The sequence below is a fragment of the Triplophysa dalaica genome, chromosome 24 (genome assembly GCF_015846415.1).
Source record: "Triplophysa dalaica isolate WHDGS20190420 chromosome 24, ASM1584641v1, whole genome shotgun sequence".
Classification (NCBI taxonomy): domain Eukaryota; kingdom Metazoa; phylum Chordata; class Actinopteri; order Cypriniformes; family Nemacheilidae; genus Triplophysa; species Triplophysa dalaica.
In genome coordinates this window covers 36,244-56,365 of record NC_079565.1, presented here as the reverse complement: position 1 = coordinate 56,365, position 20,122 = coordinate 36,244, and the positions used below count along the sequence as shown (strand labels likewise).

Genomic DNA, 20,122 nt, shown 5'->3' with positions numbered 1-20,122 from the left:
TTTCTCAGCAAACGTATTATTATAATGTCGACGCGTGGACATATTTGATTATTAATTCATCAGGAATGTAAAACATAAGCTCTTAAAAGTCAAGTTGATCGAACTTTTTATTTGGACATGGATTGTTACAGACAATGTTAATAAACATTTACAATGAAGACAAATAAACAACAATTAGACAAAAGAGTTTATAAACAAGACTCCTGCTTTTATCCCGTCTTATTTCACGCTGTGATGTCAGATTTTGGGACAGAAACACTTTTTATTTCAGATCTGTAAACATCTATTTACATTTAGTTCACACGGAGAGAAATCTAGCCCGTGTGCACAGTCCAATCTCAGCATCAGAGCACGTTTTGTGTGGAATAATGAAGAAAACATTTCGTATCAGAGGAGAGATGTGCAGTTCTTTAGCAGAATGGCTTTGGCCATCTCCAGAATGTCCAGGTGAGGATCCAGTGACCTTCCTAAACCTTCCAGAACCATGATGGCAAACACCATCGATGCGAAATTACTCTCCAACTTCACCTGCCACGGGACACACAAGAACACACATGGTTTGATGATTTGACCTAAAGCCTTTCTACACTCTGCCGATCCCTGACGTCCTCACCTTGTGACGGATCAGTAAACCAAAGACTTGAGACAGCAGCTCAGCTACCTGAATCTACAAAGCAGTTTCACAAACAAAATGAGTTTCAAGCACACGTGTCATGTCCAAACACGAGTGTTCCAGTTCTAACCTTCCCTAGAGAGAGAGTGTCGCCGAGAGCACCGTCCACTAGTTCAGCCATTTCTTTCTTGAAGCGCGTCACATCCTGACACTCGCTGGCACGCGCGTGATGAAGAATGAGCTCTGCCACCCGCTCGCCCTGACACCACAAACAACAAATGAACCAGAGCCAACGATGAGCACAGAACCAACAGATTTATCTGCTAGAGCATCTTACCCGTTTGAGAACCACAGCAGTGAACACGTCTCTGAAGTTGCGCCGATCCTCCTCGCTGAGCTGAGCCACGATACCGGCGTCTAACAGCACCAGCTGCAGCGGCGGACCACTCCACCTCACGCTGACCACCACCGTGTCCCACAGATCAGTGAGGGTGACCCTGTCCTGCGGCGCCTCTCCTCCACCCATCTGGACCAGAATGTTCCCGGGATGGAGGTCACCGTGGACAAAGTTATCTACAAACACCTGCAGCGAGACCACACGCACATGTCTCTCTAACCAGTATCACAAACCACAGCCCCCTTAAATCTCACCAACCATTTCAGAAGCAGCTCTACACCCATCCTAGCGATTCTCCGCTTCACAGCTGCCGGCACCTCTGGGCTCAGATACTTCGAGATGGGTTCGCTTTCCTGCAAAAAAACAAGTGCATTTATAAGAGTGAGGATGAGTGCTGGCGTCATCGCAAGCGCATGACAAGAGTCACCTTACCTCGAACGTTTCTACCAAGACGCTCCTCGTGACGAACGGCCGGAGCGGTGTGGGAAATTTCACGTAGTCCAGATCTCGGAAGTTCTTCTGGAACTTTTCCATGTTTTGGGCCTCGAAGCGGAGATCGATCTGCAAACAGAAGCAGGACGCGTGTAGTCTGCTGTAAGCGGTCGTGAAGGTTAAACATCGTGAAGGTTTTTTTCACCTGTTTGGTCATGAGCTTCTCAAACTCCTGAACCATCTCAGGCAGACTAAGCCACTTGATTCCGGGCAAACAGTCGAGCAATAGACTTCCAGCTTTCATTAATGTCAGATCGATCTGCACCTGCCTTCTGATTCCAGGATGAAGAACCTGACGAAAGAAACAAGACCACAACACAAGCTGAAAAACCCCCACAGATCACAACATGTCACACGGGTTCTGCCATACGAGAGCTGCTTTCGTTTTTGATCCCGGGGGTTATACACCAGAACAAAGGAGCTTTTCCAAACAGGTTTGGCAACCTTTTCATTGAAAAACTATAGCATAGCTCACCTTTACAGCCACAGGGATCAGACGCTCCTCTTCTTTCTGGACGCTTGTTCTCTCTGTAAAGTCCACACTTTCTTCTTCTTCATCCCTGTATGTCTCCCAAAGGCCGCTCAACGCTCCTCCAAGACCAGGAATCTCCCAGGCCTCCATGACATTGTTCTTTTCCAGATCCTCCAGCAGCTGTCGGAACGCCGGATCGTCCACGTTCCCCACCCTGGCCTTGGCGCGGTACACCTGCGCCACGCAGCCTGAGCCGACGGGCTCCTTACTGTCGAAAACAAACGTCTGCCTCCAGCCTTCTCCAAACGCTCTCCGCAGACACTCTTTGGTGTGAGCCCACGCGTGAGGCTTGACCTGCACGTGGAGCCTGGAGAAACGATCGCAGAAGTCCTGTGAGAAGATGTCCCGTCTGGTACTGGCCCACTGACCCAGCTTCATAAACGTGGGTCCGGAGGTCTCTGTGATCCAAAGCAGGGCGTCCAACCAATGCGATGCCCAACGGCCAGATAGTAAAGTCAGAGGATACAGAATCAGAAGGGGGCCGAACTTCAGAAGAAGCACCAAAGCACGCAGGCCCAGGCGCAAGATGAAAACCAAGCTGTGGACCTGAAGCCGGGCCACAGATTTCCTCTCTGGGGTTCCGCGCTGCTGACACAGCGCCCGCGGGCCGGAGCTGTACGAAATGCCGCCCGCGCTCCAACACAACAGCCCCCGCTTTGGAGAGCTGAATGCTTTTTCTGACAAACCTTCTGCTGACCGGCAGTCGAACGCACACAGAAAGCCTGTGCACCACACACCCGAAGTTCTGGAAAAGATGCTTTGAGCACAACGCAGACATTCTCATTTAATATTATTCTATGTATTTGCATATGTAGACGTTATAACGTTAGTTATTACTCGCTATAGTTGAACAGTTCAAAATAATAGCGTGACTGCACGTGTAGATCTGATGCTTGCGTTATGTTGTGTTCAGTGTCTGTTTTTCAATCACTCGCATGACTGTCAACAGCGTTTCAACACGTCATCACTGCAAAATCCACATGAATCACAGGTGTGCACATGTCAGATAAAAATACAAGCAGCATATTCATTCATGTTAGTGGTTTACATCAGCACGCTCGCACACATCCGCTAAACGCAGTTGAGGGTGTAAAGACGCAATAAAACTCTTCGCTATACTTCATTTTTAAATGTGTTTCATTTTTACCACAGATGTCCACATTCGTGATGTTTAACATCACACTGCTGTCTATCTCGAGATTTCATTAGCAGTTTAATTAAATTCATTCAAATATTTGTGATGAAATGTTGTTCGCTTCCTCGGGTCCGGCGGATAAAACGATCCGTATGATTCTGAATCTCTAACATCAGTTCCGCTCCATATCGGGAAAAATGACGTTATATTTATAATTTTTTGGTCCAGAAATGATTTTGGCAGAGTATATGTTAATGTAAAAAGGTTGTTTTGTTTTCATGGACAGATTGGTTTTACTTTGAAAAGATTCACTACATTATTAAGCATATATAGCAAGCTACCCATTTAAATGCAGTATATAACGTTGTTGTTTAACATTTAATACAGATGTAAATCAACATATTTTTACTTCATGGCTAAAATACACTACAAGACTTTTGCTCAGATTTTGCCCAGATTTTCAGTCTGTGCCAGTCTGCAGATTTGATCAGTTAGTGTGTTTCTATTTGAAACTTTCTAAATGTCTGCAAGTGTATGAATTGTAGTTTAAAGAGTAACTAGCATATGTTTTTAGGCCCTACTTTGGTTTATGGAGTGTCCAACAACAAGTTTATTTAAATACAATGTGTTTAAACACTATAATGTCGTTATAATAGCCAGTTATTCGTACCTTACTTCTTGACTGACTCTCAAATGATTCGTTCCGCGATTCATCCGTCTAGGCCCCGCCTACCCACTAACCTTGTGGCATGTGATTGGTCAGATGGTGTAGTCTGTTGTTATTGGTCAAACGCGTTCATCATTTGTCGCAAATGGAACGCCTACCATCACTACAGTATAACGGTTTACATGTGGTTGGATCTCATTTCTTTTATATGTGTTGCTAGAGATGGCTGCGATTTTACCAATTTGAGCCCGAGTCTGACGAGGAAGAAGACGCTAATCCACTACAAACTCCACCATGACTGGAGCAGATGTTTGTCAGTGACAAGTCACAACTCTTTTCATAAGAACTCCCAGTGTGACAACATGCATGTTGTGCTTTTGCTCATCAATGAAATAAAATATTATTATTTCTTCTTAAAATACTGTTAATACGTTAGTAATACTATTATTTCGTCTTAACTGTGCGTTGTCATGGTACGCAGAGCATTTCAGAAAGTCGACGAAATGAAAAATGATTACAGTTTCACCCAAATATATCTATATGGTGCACGTGCGGCAAATGTGTCAAAATGCAAAGTTAATAGCCAGATAAACCAAACTGTAACACCCTACATGCTAATGTTAGCGTTATATGCATAAGCTAAACACAGACATAAGGTACGAAATATTTCTTGGAAGTAAAGACAAAATCAAGTCACACTTACAGGTTGTGATTCGGTGGAGTTAACAGGTCCAAATAGAGTTGGTATTTCCCCTCTTTCAAGGATAGTCGTTTCACATACACTGCAGTGAACGCGCAATGATTCTTAAAGCAATGTTCGGTGAAATGACGCGCGCACAGTTAAACTCTGTGGTTATACTCCTTTGGTATCGTTTGAAAAATGAATTCTAACCATTTTTCCCTCAGACGTTCTTCCTTTGGTAGTTGAAATAAGACCGACTGTGTCACACCGTAGAACACAGGTTCTAGACATGAAACACAGGCATCATCAACGAGCGACAGTGTGTGGGGAAGAGAGATACATTTTCCCGGCAGTCTCAGCAAAACGTAGGCGGGGATTATGTGTAGTGACGTAGATATGCGGGTGTACTAGTCCACGTCTCGTTTGTGTGATTCAGAGTCGACTCCTATTTTTACAAGCAAATAACTTTGTTATTTATTGACCTTCGGACTTACAATTTGGCAGACAGCTTACTTTCAAACACGGCAACATAACAGACTGGATGAAATGTCATTTTCATAATCTCATGCTACCTACTCTTTAAACAATCTGTTCAGATTTAAATATCTTGTAGTATATTCCAGCCATTAGAGAGTAAAGAACGTCCTAGAATGAAATGTTGTGAAGGAAAGATATGATGCAAAGCCTGATATGGTTCACACACATGAAAGGCTCTTCAAAAACTGGTCAAACGCTCTAAAAAATATTGTGTAGGACAGTTTTTGAAATATTGATTTAATCATAGAGACTGGTTGAACAAACCAAATTCATCCCACTACTTTAACCTAATTCTGAATGAAAATGAAAACAAGAGCCGATCTTTCCTCGAGTATCTCCAATGAATTGCATCTTGAGTAAACCATTCTCCTTGAGCCTAACCTAAACTGATGTGCTATCTTTCAGGACGATATTAACTAAACCATTAACAACCAAACCTCTTTAAATGCCAAACGAACAGAATTTTATTGAACATTATTGACCCTGCGTTCCGTTCCGAAGTGATCATCATTATGCCCTTCTTCCTTTAAAGAGTAAAGCTCTCGATGCGTGAAGTCTAGAGGGAAAAACACGATTGTATCTCTTAATGTGTCAGTTTGTAATTCACTTATATAAAACAATGTCCCTTTCTCTTTATTTGAAGAGATATTTTGTGTTGTGTCCTCTTCCTGATGGGCGATATATCTAGTTTGAATTTTTTTTAATTCTGTCATCATTCACCTACCGTCATGTTGTTCCAAACCTGTTTACATGTCTTTGTTCTGATAAACACAAAGGAAGATATTTGTAGGAATGTCAGTAACCAAACAGATCTAACCCCCCATTGATTCTTCACACTGGGTCAGCTGTCAGTATATTTTTGTGTTGATCGTTCAAACAGTTTCAGGTTAGACGTCATCTTGTTGTCCTGTAGGAAAGTCACTTTGGCTTCTCATTTGTTCATTTATGAAAAAAGAATTGTAACCCATAATGAAGTTAACCCTAACAGCTGCATATTATTATTATTATATCACATGTCTAACCAGTGATTTCTTTGGACGGGGTTTGTTTTCTGTCAAATGAGATTCTAACAGAATTTAGAGTTAAAATGTTTAAAAAAAACATGCCCCCTTATCATTTTCTGTTTGTTGTGTCGCAGTATACAGCGAAAACCCAACAAAGAGAAATATCCTAACCATTATGCATTGAAAGTGAGTGGCTTTACATTTTTCTTATGATCGTAGCAGGTTTCACCTCACATACAACATCAGGTGTTTGGTTTAAAAAATCTTTAAATCCTAAATAATGAAAAAACTGCTGAATACAAGCACACAATTAGAACAGTAGAAAACGTTGAGTGGATGCGATTCATTCCTTTAAACCTTTATTAAATCTTTTGATGAGATGCAGTCGTGTTGACGCTGGGAAGAACAGTCTGCATGAGACACATCCAGAGCTTTCTGTGCAAAAAATCATCATCATAAATCACTATTATTGCAAAAATGTTTGATCAGACTTGTCAGTGTAACAGGAGTTCCTTACAGAGCAGCACTACCCGATATTATCAAGGGAGAGGTGAAGATAATAATAATAAATAAAAAATCACCAAGAAATCAAACATCTTAAATAGACAAAACACTATCACCTTATCACGACTAAAACTTTGCCACTGTCACAACATCAGAGAAGATTTGTTTTCTTTTTTAATGAAAATATTTCACCGTCTACTTATCTTTTTATTGCGAAAATAGGCAACTGGACTAACTGTGATGTGGATGGTGTGTTTTGAACATTCAGTCCACGTGCGTGATGCTCTTGCACTCAAGCAGTTGAGAGTTTCTGGACAGTTTTTCCCTGAACGAACACAAGAAGCGGCCGTCCTGTCAGATCATTGTTAGCAGATCACTTCTGTAGACTCGGGAATGTCGAATCGGACGGATCGGTGGAGCCACAACCGAAACAAAACCCGCACATGATCTGAAGCTGTCTTCAACCACAGCGAGCAGCAGAAAAGAGTTTTGCATTGAAAGTTTTGCTGTAGATATTCAGATACAGCTGTCGTGGTTTGTGCGGAGGTTTGTAAACAGCTCTGTTGAAGAACCTTTCACGATTTCACCTTTGCTTTGGGGGTGGGGCTAGCGAAAGGGGCGGAGCTGCATTCAGAGGGACTCAGGTGGGCGTCTAGGATGTCAGTGATTGGACAAACAACAACTAGCAAACACGCACACAGCTGATCATAAATCATTGTTGGGTCAGTCAGAGACATTGCAGTTAAAATAAATGATTAGGGGGTCTATAGATGATCTTATTATTACCAAACGTTTGACAGCATCATATCTGGACTATTCGGAGAAAATTCTTCATGACAGGTTTGTGTTACAAATCCTAAACCAAACACAATGAGTCGCACTTTTCATTTAACACGTTCTTTCCAGAAAACACAGCGTTCAAACGAAAGGAGACCCAATGAAATGATGACTTTGTCTTCCACGCAGTTACCGCACACTCCCGTCACTTCAGTGTTCTGTCGAACGAGGAAAACGGTGTTTCATTTAAAGTGAGCCCACCCGTGACGCTCTCACAGCCCCTCCCTCTTCTGTCCTTCCTCCCCAGGCGGACGGCAGACTTCAGTTCAGGACACGTCCACAGGGAGGCGTCCGTGGGTCCGAGAGAAGCGCTACGAGTTGAGCCAGGGGTGGGTGAGGCATTCGGAAGCCGAGGCGCGTTTCTCTGGAACCATATCCAGCATGGGCAGCAGGAAATGTGTAAAGTGACCGGCGTCTTCGGCCAACCAACCGTACTTCTCCACCAGCACGTCAAACAGAGACCACGGCTTGAGTTTGGTGATGTGCCTCAGCTCACCTGCACACACACACGCACGCACACAAACACACACACAGACTAACGCTAACACGACACTACATCAGGTGATCAGAGAAACAAACCATCTGTGCTATATATATGATGTAAATGAAAATAAATTGCAAGTCAATCCACATGTGAGCTCCAAATCAAGATGACATGATTCAGTAATATGACATTGTTCAAATCAGGTGTGAATTCTAAAAGGCCGTTTCTGCACTTCAGTGATTTGTATGAATCTTTGCTGTATTTATCCGAACAATACACACACACACGCACGCACACACACACGCACGCACACACACACAACGCACTCACACACATGCAGTACACACACACACACCCGCACGCTCGCACACACACACACACACACACACGCACTCACACACATGCATACACTCACACACACGCACTCACACGCACTCACACACATGCATACGCACACACACACACTCACACGCATGCATACACTCACGCACACGCACTCACACACATGCATACACTCACCCACGCACTCACACACACGCACTCACACACATGCATACACTCACACACACGCACTCACAACACACGCACTCACACACATGCATACACTCACACACACGCACTCACACACACGCACTCACACACATGCATACGACACACGCACGCACACACACACACACACACCCACGCACTCACACACATGCATACACTCACACACACGCACATCACACGCACTCACACACATGCATACGCACGACACACACACTCACACGCATGCATACACTCACGCACACGCACTCACACACATGCATACATCACACCACGCACTCACACACACGCACTCACACACATGCATACACTCACACACACGCACTCACACACACCACTCACACACATGCATACACTCACACACACGCACTCACACACATGCATACACACACGCACGCACACACACACACACACACACACACGCACTCACACACATGCATACACTCACACACACGCACACACCGCACTCTCACACATGCATACGCACGCACTCACACACATGCATACACTCACACACACACACTCACACATGCATACACTCACACACACGCACACACACACACTCGCACACATGCATACGCACGCACACACATGCATACACTCACACACGCACGCACACACACACTCACACACGCACTCACACGCATGCATACACTCACTCACACACGCACTCACACGCATGCATACACTCCACACGCACTCCACACATGCATACACTCACACACACGCACTCACACACACACACACTCACACACATGCATACACTCACACACACGCACTCACACACACGCACTCACACACATGCATACACTCACACACACGCACTCACACACATGCATACGCACGCACTCACACGCATTTATACACTACACACGCACTCACACGCATGCATACACTCACACACACACGCACCCACACACACACATGCATACACTCACTCACACACATGCATACACTCACACACACACACGCACTCACACACATGCATACACTCACACACACACACACGCACTCACACACATGCATACACGCACTCACACACATGCATACACACACGCACTCACACACACGCACTCACACACATGCATACGCACGCACTCACACGCATGCATACACTCACACACGCACTCACACGCATGCATACACTGACACACACACACACGCACCCCACACACACATGCATACACTCACTCACACACATGCATACACTCACACACACGCACGCACTCACACACACATGCATACACTCACACACACGCACTCACACACATGCATACACTCACACACACACACTCACACGCATGCATACACTCACACACGCACTCACACGCATGCATACACTCACACACACGCACCCACACGCACGCACTCACACACATGCATACACACACCGCACGCACTCACACACATGCATACACTCACACACGCACTCACACACATGCATACACTCACCACACTCACTCACACACATGCATACACTCACACACACGCACGCACTCACACACATGCATACACACACACGCACGCACTCACACACATGCATACACTCACACACACTCACACGCATGCATACACTCACACACGCACCCACGCTATAATGCTTAAATGCTACTGCATTTGAATATAGTTCATGTTTATGCTCAAATCAGATTGATATTTTTCTATTCTCCTGACACACTCATAGCGTCATGTTGTTGACCGAACCGAAGAAGAACAAGAAACATTATCTGTAACCAAAACATCAACGGCAGGAAAGTTAGAGATTTTTTTGGCTTATATCAGCTGAGGATAAGGGTTACGGGTACAGTACCTTTCTTAGAGAAGAAATCACGGCTGTATTTTCCTGCTGCAATGATCTTTCGAGGAATTTTTCCCAGTAACTCGATAATCAGAGCGATGTGGTCTGATCACCACACACACACACACACACATACGCACACACATCAGTAATTTATGCAGACTTGTAGGGGGACAGACGGACGGCAACACTATGACACTGTCAAACACACACACACACACACACACACACAGACACAGCTTTGAGTTGTTCAGGATCATAGCAGCATGATTCAGAAAGGCACCTGATTTTATTTCAGTAACCAAAAAATTCTGTGTGTGTGTGTGTGTGTGTGTGTGTGGCACCGCGATTCCCTCCGTCCAGCCCGTGTCACTAGCACTACCTCTCCGATTGAAGAACTCTCGAGAATATTTTCCAGAAAGAGCAAAGTGTCGAGGAATACAGCCAAGAAGCTCTATGATGTGAGCAATATGATCTACAGCAGAAAGAGAGAGAGAGAACAAGAGCGAGAAGGGAAATCATGAAAGTAGAAGAGAAGAAGAGAGGAGGAATAAGAAGAAAGAGAAGTGTGAGTTTCATTCACAAACACACTGCTGTCGCTGTCTCTGAAATCACAAGAGTACACACTGCATTGTGATTTCATTTGTGTTACAGACACATGTGTAGATATCACACATGGCTCTGAGGAACACCTGACTGGATACTAGTGGCAGCATGTGTTTGTGTCTAGTTATCACAAAGTCTGTCTTTTGAAAGGTCAAATGAAAGTCAGACCAGTCACATTATTTACATTCAGATAGATTAAACAGTACAGTACAGAACCCTGTTTGTGTCCTACAGACATCTCACCTTCATCACGAGAGTAATCTTCACCTGAATGAGGTTCAAACAGATAGTCACCTGTCGCCAACTCGAACGCCTACAGGAGAGGACGGACAGAAAACATTTAACAAAACATTGTTTGCATGTATGACATTTACACATACCACAGGCGTGTTCATTTGATCAGCACGCGTTCTTCCAGCTGAGCTACACAACACAAGTCATTACACTTTACAGTGAATCCATGTCGACATCTTGATAAGTGATGTTCCAGTGACTCACCATACAGGCGGTGCTCCAGATGTCAGCAGGTGTGCTGTAACCCGCTCCGATCAGAACCTCCACTGAGCGATACTGACGGGTCTGGATGTCCTCTGTGAAGTGTTTGTGCTGCAGATCAACAATGACTTTGTGTCAGATGTCACGTGGTGTTTTGTGGAGTTTACATACTAGAGTTGTGTTGTGTGTCGTCCTCTTACCACCCAGCATGCATTGCCAAGATCAGCTATTTTAACTCGCAGGACGTCGGCGTTTCGTGGATCTAAAGGATTCACCAGCAGATCAGCCGATCGGAGCCTCACTGAAAAGAGCAAGACACAAAAACAGATGTGTGTGTCCTGGTAAACCCAAACGTCCACACAAATGATGAAAAGCCATTTATTTCAAACTATAGGAAAGGTTAATGTCATGGGGTGAGAGGATATACAGCGTGTACAGTATCACATGTGTGTGTGTGTTTATTGAACAAGAGTGAAGAGTAACGGTGCGTGTGTTGACCTTTGGGCGTCTCTCCTGTACTGGAGGACGATACGGTTCGGCTGCGGTCGGCAGTGACGGTGAGGGGCAGGGCTTCATCTCGCTCAAAATCGTTTGGCTGAGGGTCCAGGGGCAGCTCAGGGTAGCGTGGCGTGGTGCCGCGGTGCCGCGAGCCGTTGGTGAGTCTGGTGGTTTTTCCATTGAAAAGTTCATAAGACGCGTCAGAGGCGTCGCGGTCAGTCGTGCTGTTCTCAGATTCCACCAGCGGGCAGAGCAGCGGTGATGCTGAACACACTGCGGGCGCCCGGGAGGTGACAGACGATCCCTTTGCTTCGACCCGTGATCACATGACCGTTTGATTTTGGAGGCGTCGTCACGATCCTTGCTGGAATCGTCCTGACCTCATCATCACTTCTCCTCTTCATCCTCTTCCTCATCATCATCTTCATCCTCATCATATTCATGCTCCTCTTTGTCTTTTGTCTCACGTCTCTTTTTCTTCATCTGTTTCCTGCTCTTTCGACCTCGTGACGTGTTCAGCTGGGCTCTGACTTCTGTGAGGTGTGGACTCCTCTTCATCGGTCTCCTCTTCATCTCTCGTTTCTTCATTTTTATCTGCGTCTTCTGTTTCTTGGGCTTTCCGCCTCTTCCTGTTTCTCTGGAATCGGCTGCTCTTCAGGTGGAGCGTCTGCGTGTGTCTCTACTGCGTGCGACGCTTCTTTCACTTTCCCAGTCTTTAGAGGGGGGGACGTCACAGTGGTCTCATTGTCCTGGACATCCTGCTGGTGAGCCTCAGCACCTGCCAAACACAGACACACAATTTATTCTGGACCTCATGACTGTTCCCTTCTGCTCATAGAAACACAATAAGAACAACTCACATGTGTGGTTAGTGAGTCTGACAGGCCGCTCTTTCTGTCCTCCACTTGCTCTACCTCTTCAGCATCTTCTTCATCCTCTTCAATCATCCTCGCTGTCCCCCAGCGCCAGGGCAGGGCCGTGGGCGGAGTTTGGAGCTTTCTGTTTATCTGCCTCCCGCTCCAGAGCTTCTATCTCCAGCATCCGTCTCTCCAGGAGCTCTGCTTGACGCTTCTGCTTCTTCTTCAACTTCTTACTTTTTATTCCTGGAGATCTTCCCACTGACAGACAGACACAATGGCGTGTACATTATAAAAGAGGAAATCTGATCTGAAGACATAAGAGAAACTGGATGTCATGGTTTATCATCTGTGGTAAAATGACTATATAGAGTTCTGTAGATGTCACTCACCTGTTGAGTTGAGGAGCTGTGGCTGACTGCAAATAACACAAAACACACAGACTTTTTTTATAAGTTTCAGATAAAGTTTGTGTGTTGTGAACAACTGGAAAGAACATCAGCACAAGGACCAGCACGTGACCCATCAACATGTGTTTTAGGTTTTCACAGAAACACCAACGAGCAACGACCAGTGACATCACTAACCCAACCAGCAGAAACTGACATGAACCATTCTGTGTGAAGTACATCCAGAAATATGACATCAAAAACAAACTAAAAGGAACGATCGGCTGCTGCAGCGTACAGGATTCTGTCTTTCTTCACAAATGTTTTATTGTCACAACAAGAGATGCACACAAATGTAAACGCATGGCACACACAGCCGGAGACATCCTTCAGAATGAGGTTTGGTTGACATCAGTGGCAGCACACGAGAGAGATGAGACACAAGAGAATTACCGGCAGATCCAGACGGAGGTGGAGCTCCAGCTTCGCCACTCTGTGGCCTCTACAGCCATCCTCCGAATGAAGGTGTGTCCACCACATGAGAATAATCTCTGGTTTAATGTCTGTGTGGATGATCTTACATTTACTGTGCAGATAATCCAACCCCTGCAGAACCTGACATCAAAACCACAAACACAACACTTTATTATTATCATTCACAGCTGAAGAAATGAGACATTTATTGACTGATTACATCATACTCTAAATCACATTAAACAAGAACTCATCAGCTGTTAACTCCACCCACAGTGAAAATCCCATTGGTTAAAAGTCCTGCTTCCCCAGAGAAGTCTAATGTGTTGTGTTTACCTGTCTGATGATACTCTTGACGCATGGTAACGGCAAACCCTGATAATAGACTTTATAATCCACTTGAGTAAATGATGACCAAGAACTTCAAACACCATACACACATCTGAAAGATGGAGTCAAGGAAACATATGACAGACACAAGCTCACACACACACAGCATGCATATACACACAACACGCACACACAACCGCACTGTAAGGATATGAATCCCGTTCACTCCTGAGACTTGAAGTCATCTATGAGCTGAACAACCATGTCCTTATTAGGGTCTTCAGGATCTGTCTCACGCACCTGAGAGACACAGACAGAGACAGACGGTGTACAGTACTTCTGATGTGCTGAAACTCTTAGTGCTCAGTGTTGCGTTTGATAGATACTCACACATCTGAGGAGTTTGATCATCCAGCGCCGTCCTGTGTAGTGCTGTGCACTCTTCACAACCTTCATAGCAACAAAACGGCTCCCTCTGTTACACACACACACGCATATCACAAACACATTCATATCACAAATGAACACACATACAAACAACAGTGTGACACTGTTTGTGTGTGTCTGTGTGTCCATATGGGCTTTTTGGCTTTGTACTGACCCACATGGCAAATCTAACACAACAGCCTGTAGCTAAAACTGCACACACACTTAAAAACAATGTGTGTATTCTGTCCGTCCATCACGGAGAGAGAGTTGTGTGTAACTCTAGCCATGACACTGACACCCGCTGCTATCATATGCAGTCAGAGTTTGTGGGTATCGAGTGTGTATCGAGGTGTCGTCTTGTACGCTGTCGTCATGGTTACTCACTGAATATCCCAGCACAACCACACGGTGGAAATGACCCCAGCCCAGTTTGCGGATCACCTGGTATCATCATTAAAAGATCTCCAATCTTCACCGGATGATATCCACCTGCAGAACAACACAATCATTCAACCATACAAACCATCCTCTGATTTTTGTTTACACGTCATGACATCATCGGTTAGTTATCCAACCGAACTAACTCCCACCGTCCATTCAAGAGCCAGTTTACTCGCGTCATGACAGATTCGCTGTTTACACGGTGGAATGTGCAAGCGGAAAAAGGAAGACTTCGCTAGAGAGGAAACACATCTGCTCATGCCAGAGGTTCTACAACAGGACAAGTGGGATTTGTATCTTTATGTTCACAATAATATTAATTTTTTCTTTGAAATATTTGGGATGTGTGCTGCGCGTCCCTCTGTTTGTAATAAGCAGAATGTACACATGTTCTAAAGGCACATATTACTAACATGCTCTTTAAAAACACAAAAATGATGGGCCGTTGACTTCGGACCACGATCAGTTGGTCTATGGCGGTTTCAGTGTCCTCAAAATTCTCACAACACTATTTCAAACATCATGGCGGTAAAGATCAGAATATAAAGTATGCAATTCGGTAACACAAAATAATGATCACTTGGGACAAAACACTTTTGACATAGGACTGAATTATTGATGTATTTTATTGCTTTCTGCTGAAATTCTTATTACTGTATTTACATGAGTGCATTACATGTTGTCATTTAGTAAAATTAAAACATTCTAGAAAAAACAATTGGATGTTCTTCTATATGCTCATAAAAGACAAAAAAAGATTGACACTATATTTGTCTATAATAAAAATTAAGAAGCACATCTACTGGTACTAGTGATTCACATTTTGAGTCTGATTTATTGAGCAAACCAAAACACAAAATAAACAATCGTGTAGTGTAGTGAAAACCGGATTTTCCAACAGCCCTAGTACATCATGTATGTACTGAATTATTCTATGGATTGTGATGTGTTTTTGTAACCATGTGTGTAAACTTAACCACCAAAGCAGAGGAAGCTTCACGTCACTGAGAAATCTCTGCCACACTAACCAATCAACAACATGGTTCTCTGTGGGTCACTTGGTTTTTGTGTGTTTTTGTGTAAGGATGATGAGCTCTGCCCACACTGATAGCTCACAGCTGTATATTATATGGACTTTCAGCGAGAGATGTGTGGTACCTTTGCAGTAGTCCGCTGGGTCCTCCTGCTCCTCATCATCAGAGCCCAAAATCTCCTCCTCTGGTTCCGAAGGGACCACTGGCTCGGGTGGGGGGGGAGGAGGAGGAGGAGGAGGAGGAGGGGGGGGTGCTGAGGGAACCTTCTGTGTGTTGGGCCTACGAGAACAGTCACAAACACACACACGAGTGAATATGGCTGCAGTCAGTCACAGCAGCACAAAGATCACCTTCAACTTGTTGCCATAGAAACTACACACACACACAAGCTCTAGGGACCTTGTTACACAAACATTAAGACTTTTTAGTAAAGTAGACATTGAATTGCAGATATGCGCATGAATTCTTCAAATATAAATCACAAAAAAGAGGAACATTTTAATTCGTACCTTTAAAATATTTAGTTAAATAATTCAAATATTTCCTGTTAAAACAGTTCATAAGACATTAGACTATGAATGAATCTCAGACTGCAGCTAGTGTATACATCACCCTTCCACATCACTTAAATCATCAGATGGTTAGAAATAGAGACACAATAAAACAGGAAAACAATGTACATGTTACATTCAATTCAGTAACAATTCATTAAAAGTTTACGCAAAGTTTAAGAAGCAATATCTTCTTTTTTAGGTGTTTTGAAACAACACTTGTGCATGACATCTACACAGGTGAACTGGATGATGGTCTACACACAAATGTACTTCTCATCTTCTGTAAATCTGAGATATTAGATGCGTATCTGTATCAGCTCAAGTCATTTACACACACACACACAAACATCACACCACTCACAGACATTCATAAGCTGGGCGTCCCCCTGATCCTAAACACACGTTGAGTTTTCATGGTATATGGAGTCTTTCCGTATACATATGATTTTTATACTGTACAAACGGTTTATTGTATCCTGTAACTCTCACACCACCACGAGACTAACCTATCAGCCCAAACCTTTCTGCATGGTTACATTTTCAAAAAACAATATGGAGTTTGACTAATAAAGTCTTATTATCATGAGGACCAAAAAATGTCCCCATCAAGTCAAAAATTACTACTATTACTATTTTGTGGAAACATTTGGTTCTCTCTCACTCACTCACACACACGTACACACACACACTCTCTCACCTGCGTGTGGCTCTGTGTCGCAGTCTCAGAGCACTGACGGCTAAACCAAATGTTCTGCTGCCTTCTGAGTAACTCACATCCATCATGACAACAGAGAAATAAAGAAGATTTGAAGTGTTTCCTTCTGCATCTCCAACACTCCTGTTTCTCTCTCTCTCTTTCTCTGAGACGCTCTAAAGCTCAGTGGCTCACTCAAAGAATGAGAATGATGCCAAGAATCTCATGACCAATTCACACCAGCTCAACAACTCACACACACACACGCACGCACACACACACTTCAATTCTATTTCAATATCACTCATCCAATATCTTTCTGTCTGGCTAACATGATATAAGCTAAAAGTTTTTTGTCAGGGTCATGGACTTTGATCTATGGATGATAGGTTTACATTCTTTGTATTATTATTATATTTATTACTTAGGTACTGTTGTGATATCATTATTAAAGCATGGATAGGAACATGAGGCTTGTGTGATCTACTCTTTAAACATTTCAAGACCATATTATTGTAAAGGAAGAACAAAAACAGTTTATTTATTTACAATGAATCATTTAGCAGATGCTTTTATCCAATAGAAGCGATCAGATCAATGAAAGGCCAGTAATGTGCTAGTAGATTAACGCCACAGTGAACTGAGCAATACACTTCTACTGTATATATAGAAATGAAAAGTTAGTATTATTGGGTGTTGCAGGCCAGTCTTTAGCTGTTTCTTGAGTTGCCTAAGAAAGATTCAGATCACAGCCCAGAAAACCTTTCTGTAAAACCCAAACCCAAATGCTGCCATCAAGACATACTGGAGCACCTGTGACGTGTGACTGCTGCTCATTGTGACGGAACACAAACGCTGGGGTCAAGATCACTCTCAGGGCATTAGACTTGAGTGTTGGTATAGCTGTTGCATTCAGATGGCTCACGACGTAACCATGGTAACATGCTTCTCCAGATACACGTTAAGGCATCGGCCGAGGTGCTGCTGCTGCTTTGAGTCACACGTGTGATATTTCCATTAAAATCTATTCACAATACAAGAGGACTGTATCAAGTGAAGGAATATGTGCACAACTGTGTCACTTTCTAAAAAACAACAAACACACACCATCTCATTGTCAGACCTGTTGTTTTTATATCATCTGTGTCTGTCTGCTTCAACAAGAGATCTTTTCAGAAATCCAGCCACAACCAAACTTAACCAAATTACATTCTCTCATTCTTACAACAGTTTTGTCTCGTCTTCTCCTGGAATGTCTTTCTCACAACATCATTTGGTTTTAGTTTTTGTCTGAACAACAAATGTCTGAACATCTCTAGACTCGATAGAAGTGAAGCAGAGAGCAGGGTTAGTGTTCCTCAAGAACATGAGAGATCTACATGCTTTAACCTACTTTAGATTGGTTTGTTTTTATCCGTCCAACCATCCATCAGCTTCCTCTGTGTATCTAGATCTTTCTGTTTAAATCTCTCGGTCTTCGGCAGACATCTTTTACAGCACATTCTAAACATAAACAGCATAAGCCAGATGCCCCATCCATTAGTTTATCTGAAGAATGTCCAGTGGTGCTGTGGCAGGACCTGCGTGAGTCTGAAATACTCAATATGTGGTTTCGGTACTGAATTCTGAGCTTCATCACATTTCTCTGAATACTCCACAAATATCAGCATAAAGAAACATCACATGAACGCTTTTCTCCTGTTGGGCTCAGATGCCCTAAATAATCGTTCTGAGATGACATCCACCGCAGTATGTGACACGCATTACAGAATTAAACAGCAAAATCCACATCAAATCAATAGATGGATCTTTGGTACATTCAGACGTGATCTCGCAAACATGTGTGTGTTCACAAGCTTGTATAGAAGAGCATGCAGAATGAAAACAACAGCGTCTGTCGGTCTGTCTGTAGGTGCAGGTGGAGGTTTCTGTTTGCATTTTCTATCAGGCCAACACACACACACACATATATAATAACACACAGCATTACACTTTCTTTACATACAGAAAGAGAGACAGATGAGGATAAAATGGGTGACAGTGGGATAAGGGATGACACAGACGCGTGTCATATACTGATGAGACATGGTACCTTTCCGGAGAAGAAGATTTTTCCGAGTTGACGGACATGGGCAAGCCGCTCGCTCCCGAAAGAAGAACGGAGCAGACGAGAAATGAATAAAAGCTCAGTCTTATTTTCTCCCTCTCTGTATGTGATGGCAGACGGGGTGGGGGGGTTCGTCCTCAGAGGTGCAGAAAGGATGGAGAGAGAGTGAGAGAGCACACGGCCGCTCTGAGGTGAGAGATGAAGACAGCGTCTGTCTCACATCTGTTTTTCTCTCTGATTGATTGTCTTGAGCGTTGGTTTTCCACTCGCTGTCGTTTCCTGAATGATGAAGAAAACAAAACGCCTGCAGCTCCCACACACACATACACACACACGTCTATCTCTCTCTCTCTCTCTCTCTCTCTCTCTCTCTCTCTCTCTCTCTCGCAGCACAATAACAGATCTGTGCGGGCGATACCACGGTTCGGGGCGGGCAGGGGAAGTGAGCTACAGCCACTGGATACATGAATCTCTCTCTCTCTCACTCTCTCTCTCTGCTCCCCTCTCAGTTCAGCGCTCCCTCTCCTCTCGTCTCCTCTCGTCTCGTTACGACATCCTGTATCTCAGGGCAACGCTGCTCTCTCTCTCTCATTCCCATTTTACATCTGCTCTTTCTGCTTCTCAAGCTTGTGCTCTCTGTCTGTCTGTCTGTCTGTCTCTTACAGCAGATGGGTTTGCACAGAGAGAGAGAGACAGATGAACTAACCCTTATATCTCTCTACAACATTCTGTATCTCCATCATCTTTAACACTTTCACTTTGTATTTGTCTTCCTCTGCACATGTCTATCTTGCCCTAACTGTCTTAGCTCTCTGTCTCCTCTCTCTCTCTGGAGGCTTGTCTTTCTCTCTTCTATGATCTGTGTCTCTGCTCTGATATTTTAGGGCTCTTAATTGAGGCTGTTGAAGCTGCTATCTTTACACGGCCTACTTCCACACACAAACACACACACACACACACGCATGCATGCACGCAACCACACACAT

At 44.0% G+C, this 20,122-nt stretch overlaps 2 protein-coding genes across 2 annotated transcripts; both read right to left on the bottom strand.

Annotated features, from left to right (window-relative positions):
• Positions 1–84: 84 nt before the first annotated feature.
• On the bottom strand, positions 85–7,279 carry adck2 (aarF domain containing kinase 2). The gene is made up of 10 exons (XM_056740659.1): positions 7,151–7,279; positions 4,540–4,640; positions 1,978–2,791; positions 1,648–1,794; positions 1,443–1,571; positions 1,265–1,363; positions 951–1,196; positions 744–872; positions 614–667; positions 85–528 (listed from the first exon to the last, which is right to left on the bottom strand). The coding sequence occupies exons 1-10, from the start codon at positions 7,277–7,279 to the stop codon at positions 388–390; spliced, it is 1,989 nt and encodes a 662-aa protein (XP_056596637.1). The 3' UTR covers positions 85–387.
• On the bottom strand, positions 6,393–19,509 carry srpk2 (SRSF protein kinase 2). Its single transcript, XM_056740658.1, is given in 27 exon segments — positions 6,393–7,896; positions 10,241–10,333; positions 10,611–10,703; positions 11,078–11,147; positions 11,333–11,440; positions 11,530–11,630; positions 11,828–12,109; positions 12,112–12,314; positions 12,316–12,506; positions 12,562–12,605; positions 12,688–12,732; positions 12,735–12,768; positions 12,770–12,919; positions 12,921–12,994; positions 13,527–13,561; positions 13,563–13,613; positions 13,615–13,688; positions 13,884–13,930; positions 13,933–13,989; positions 14,070–14,111; positions 14,114–14,177; positions 14,268–14,352; positions 14,691–14,717; positions 14,719–14,754; positions 14,756–14,795; positions 15,906–16,060; positions 19,122–19,509. Coding segments are annotated over 27 exon segments (2,424 nt in total). The 5' UTR covers positions 19,160–19,509; the 3' UTR covers positions 6,393–7,711.
• Positions 19,510–20,122: the final 613 nt, after the last annotated feature.

Excerpts from the sequence above, each read along its gene's own strand:
- adck2 (XM_056740659.1), bottom strand. The coding sequence starts at position 7,279 with ATGATTTATGATCAGCTGTGTGCGTGTTTGCTAGTTGTTGTTTGTCCA. Across the intron at positions 668-743 it reads ACACTCTCTCTCTAGGGAAG|ATTCAGGTAGCTGAGCTGCT; the intron begins GTTAGAACTGGA and ends ACTGCTTTGTAG. Across the intron at positions 529-613 it reads GTTTACTGATCCGTCACAAG|GTGAAGTTGGAGAGTAATTT; the intron begins GTGAGGACGTCA and ends GTCCCGTGGCAG.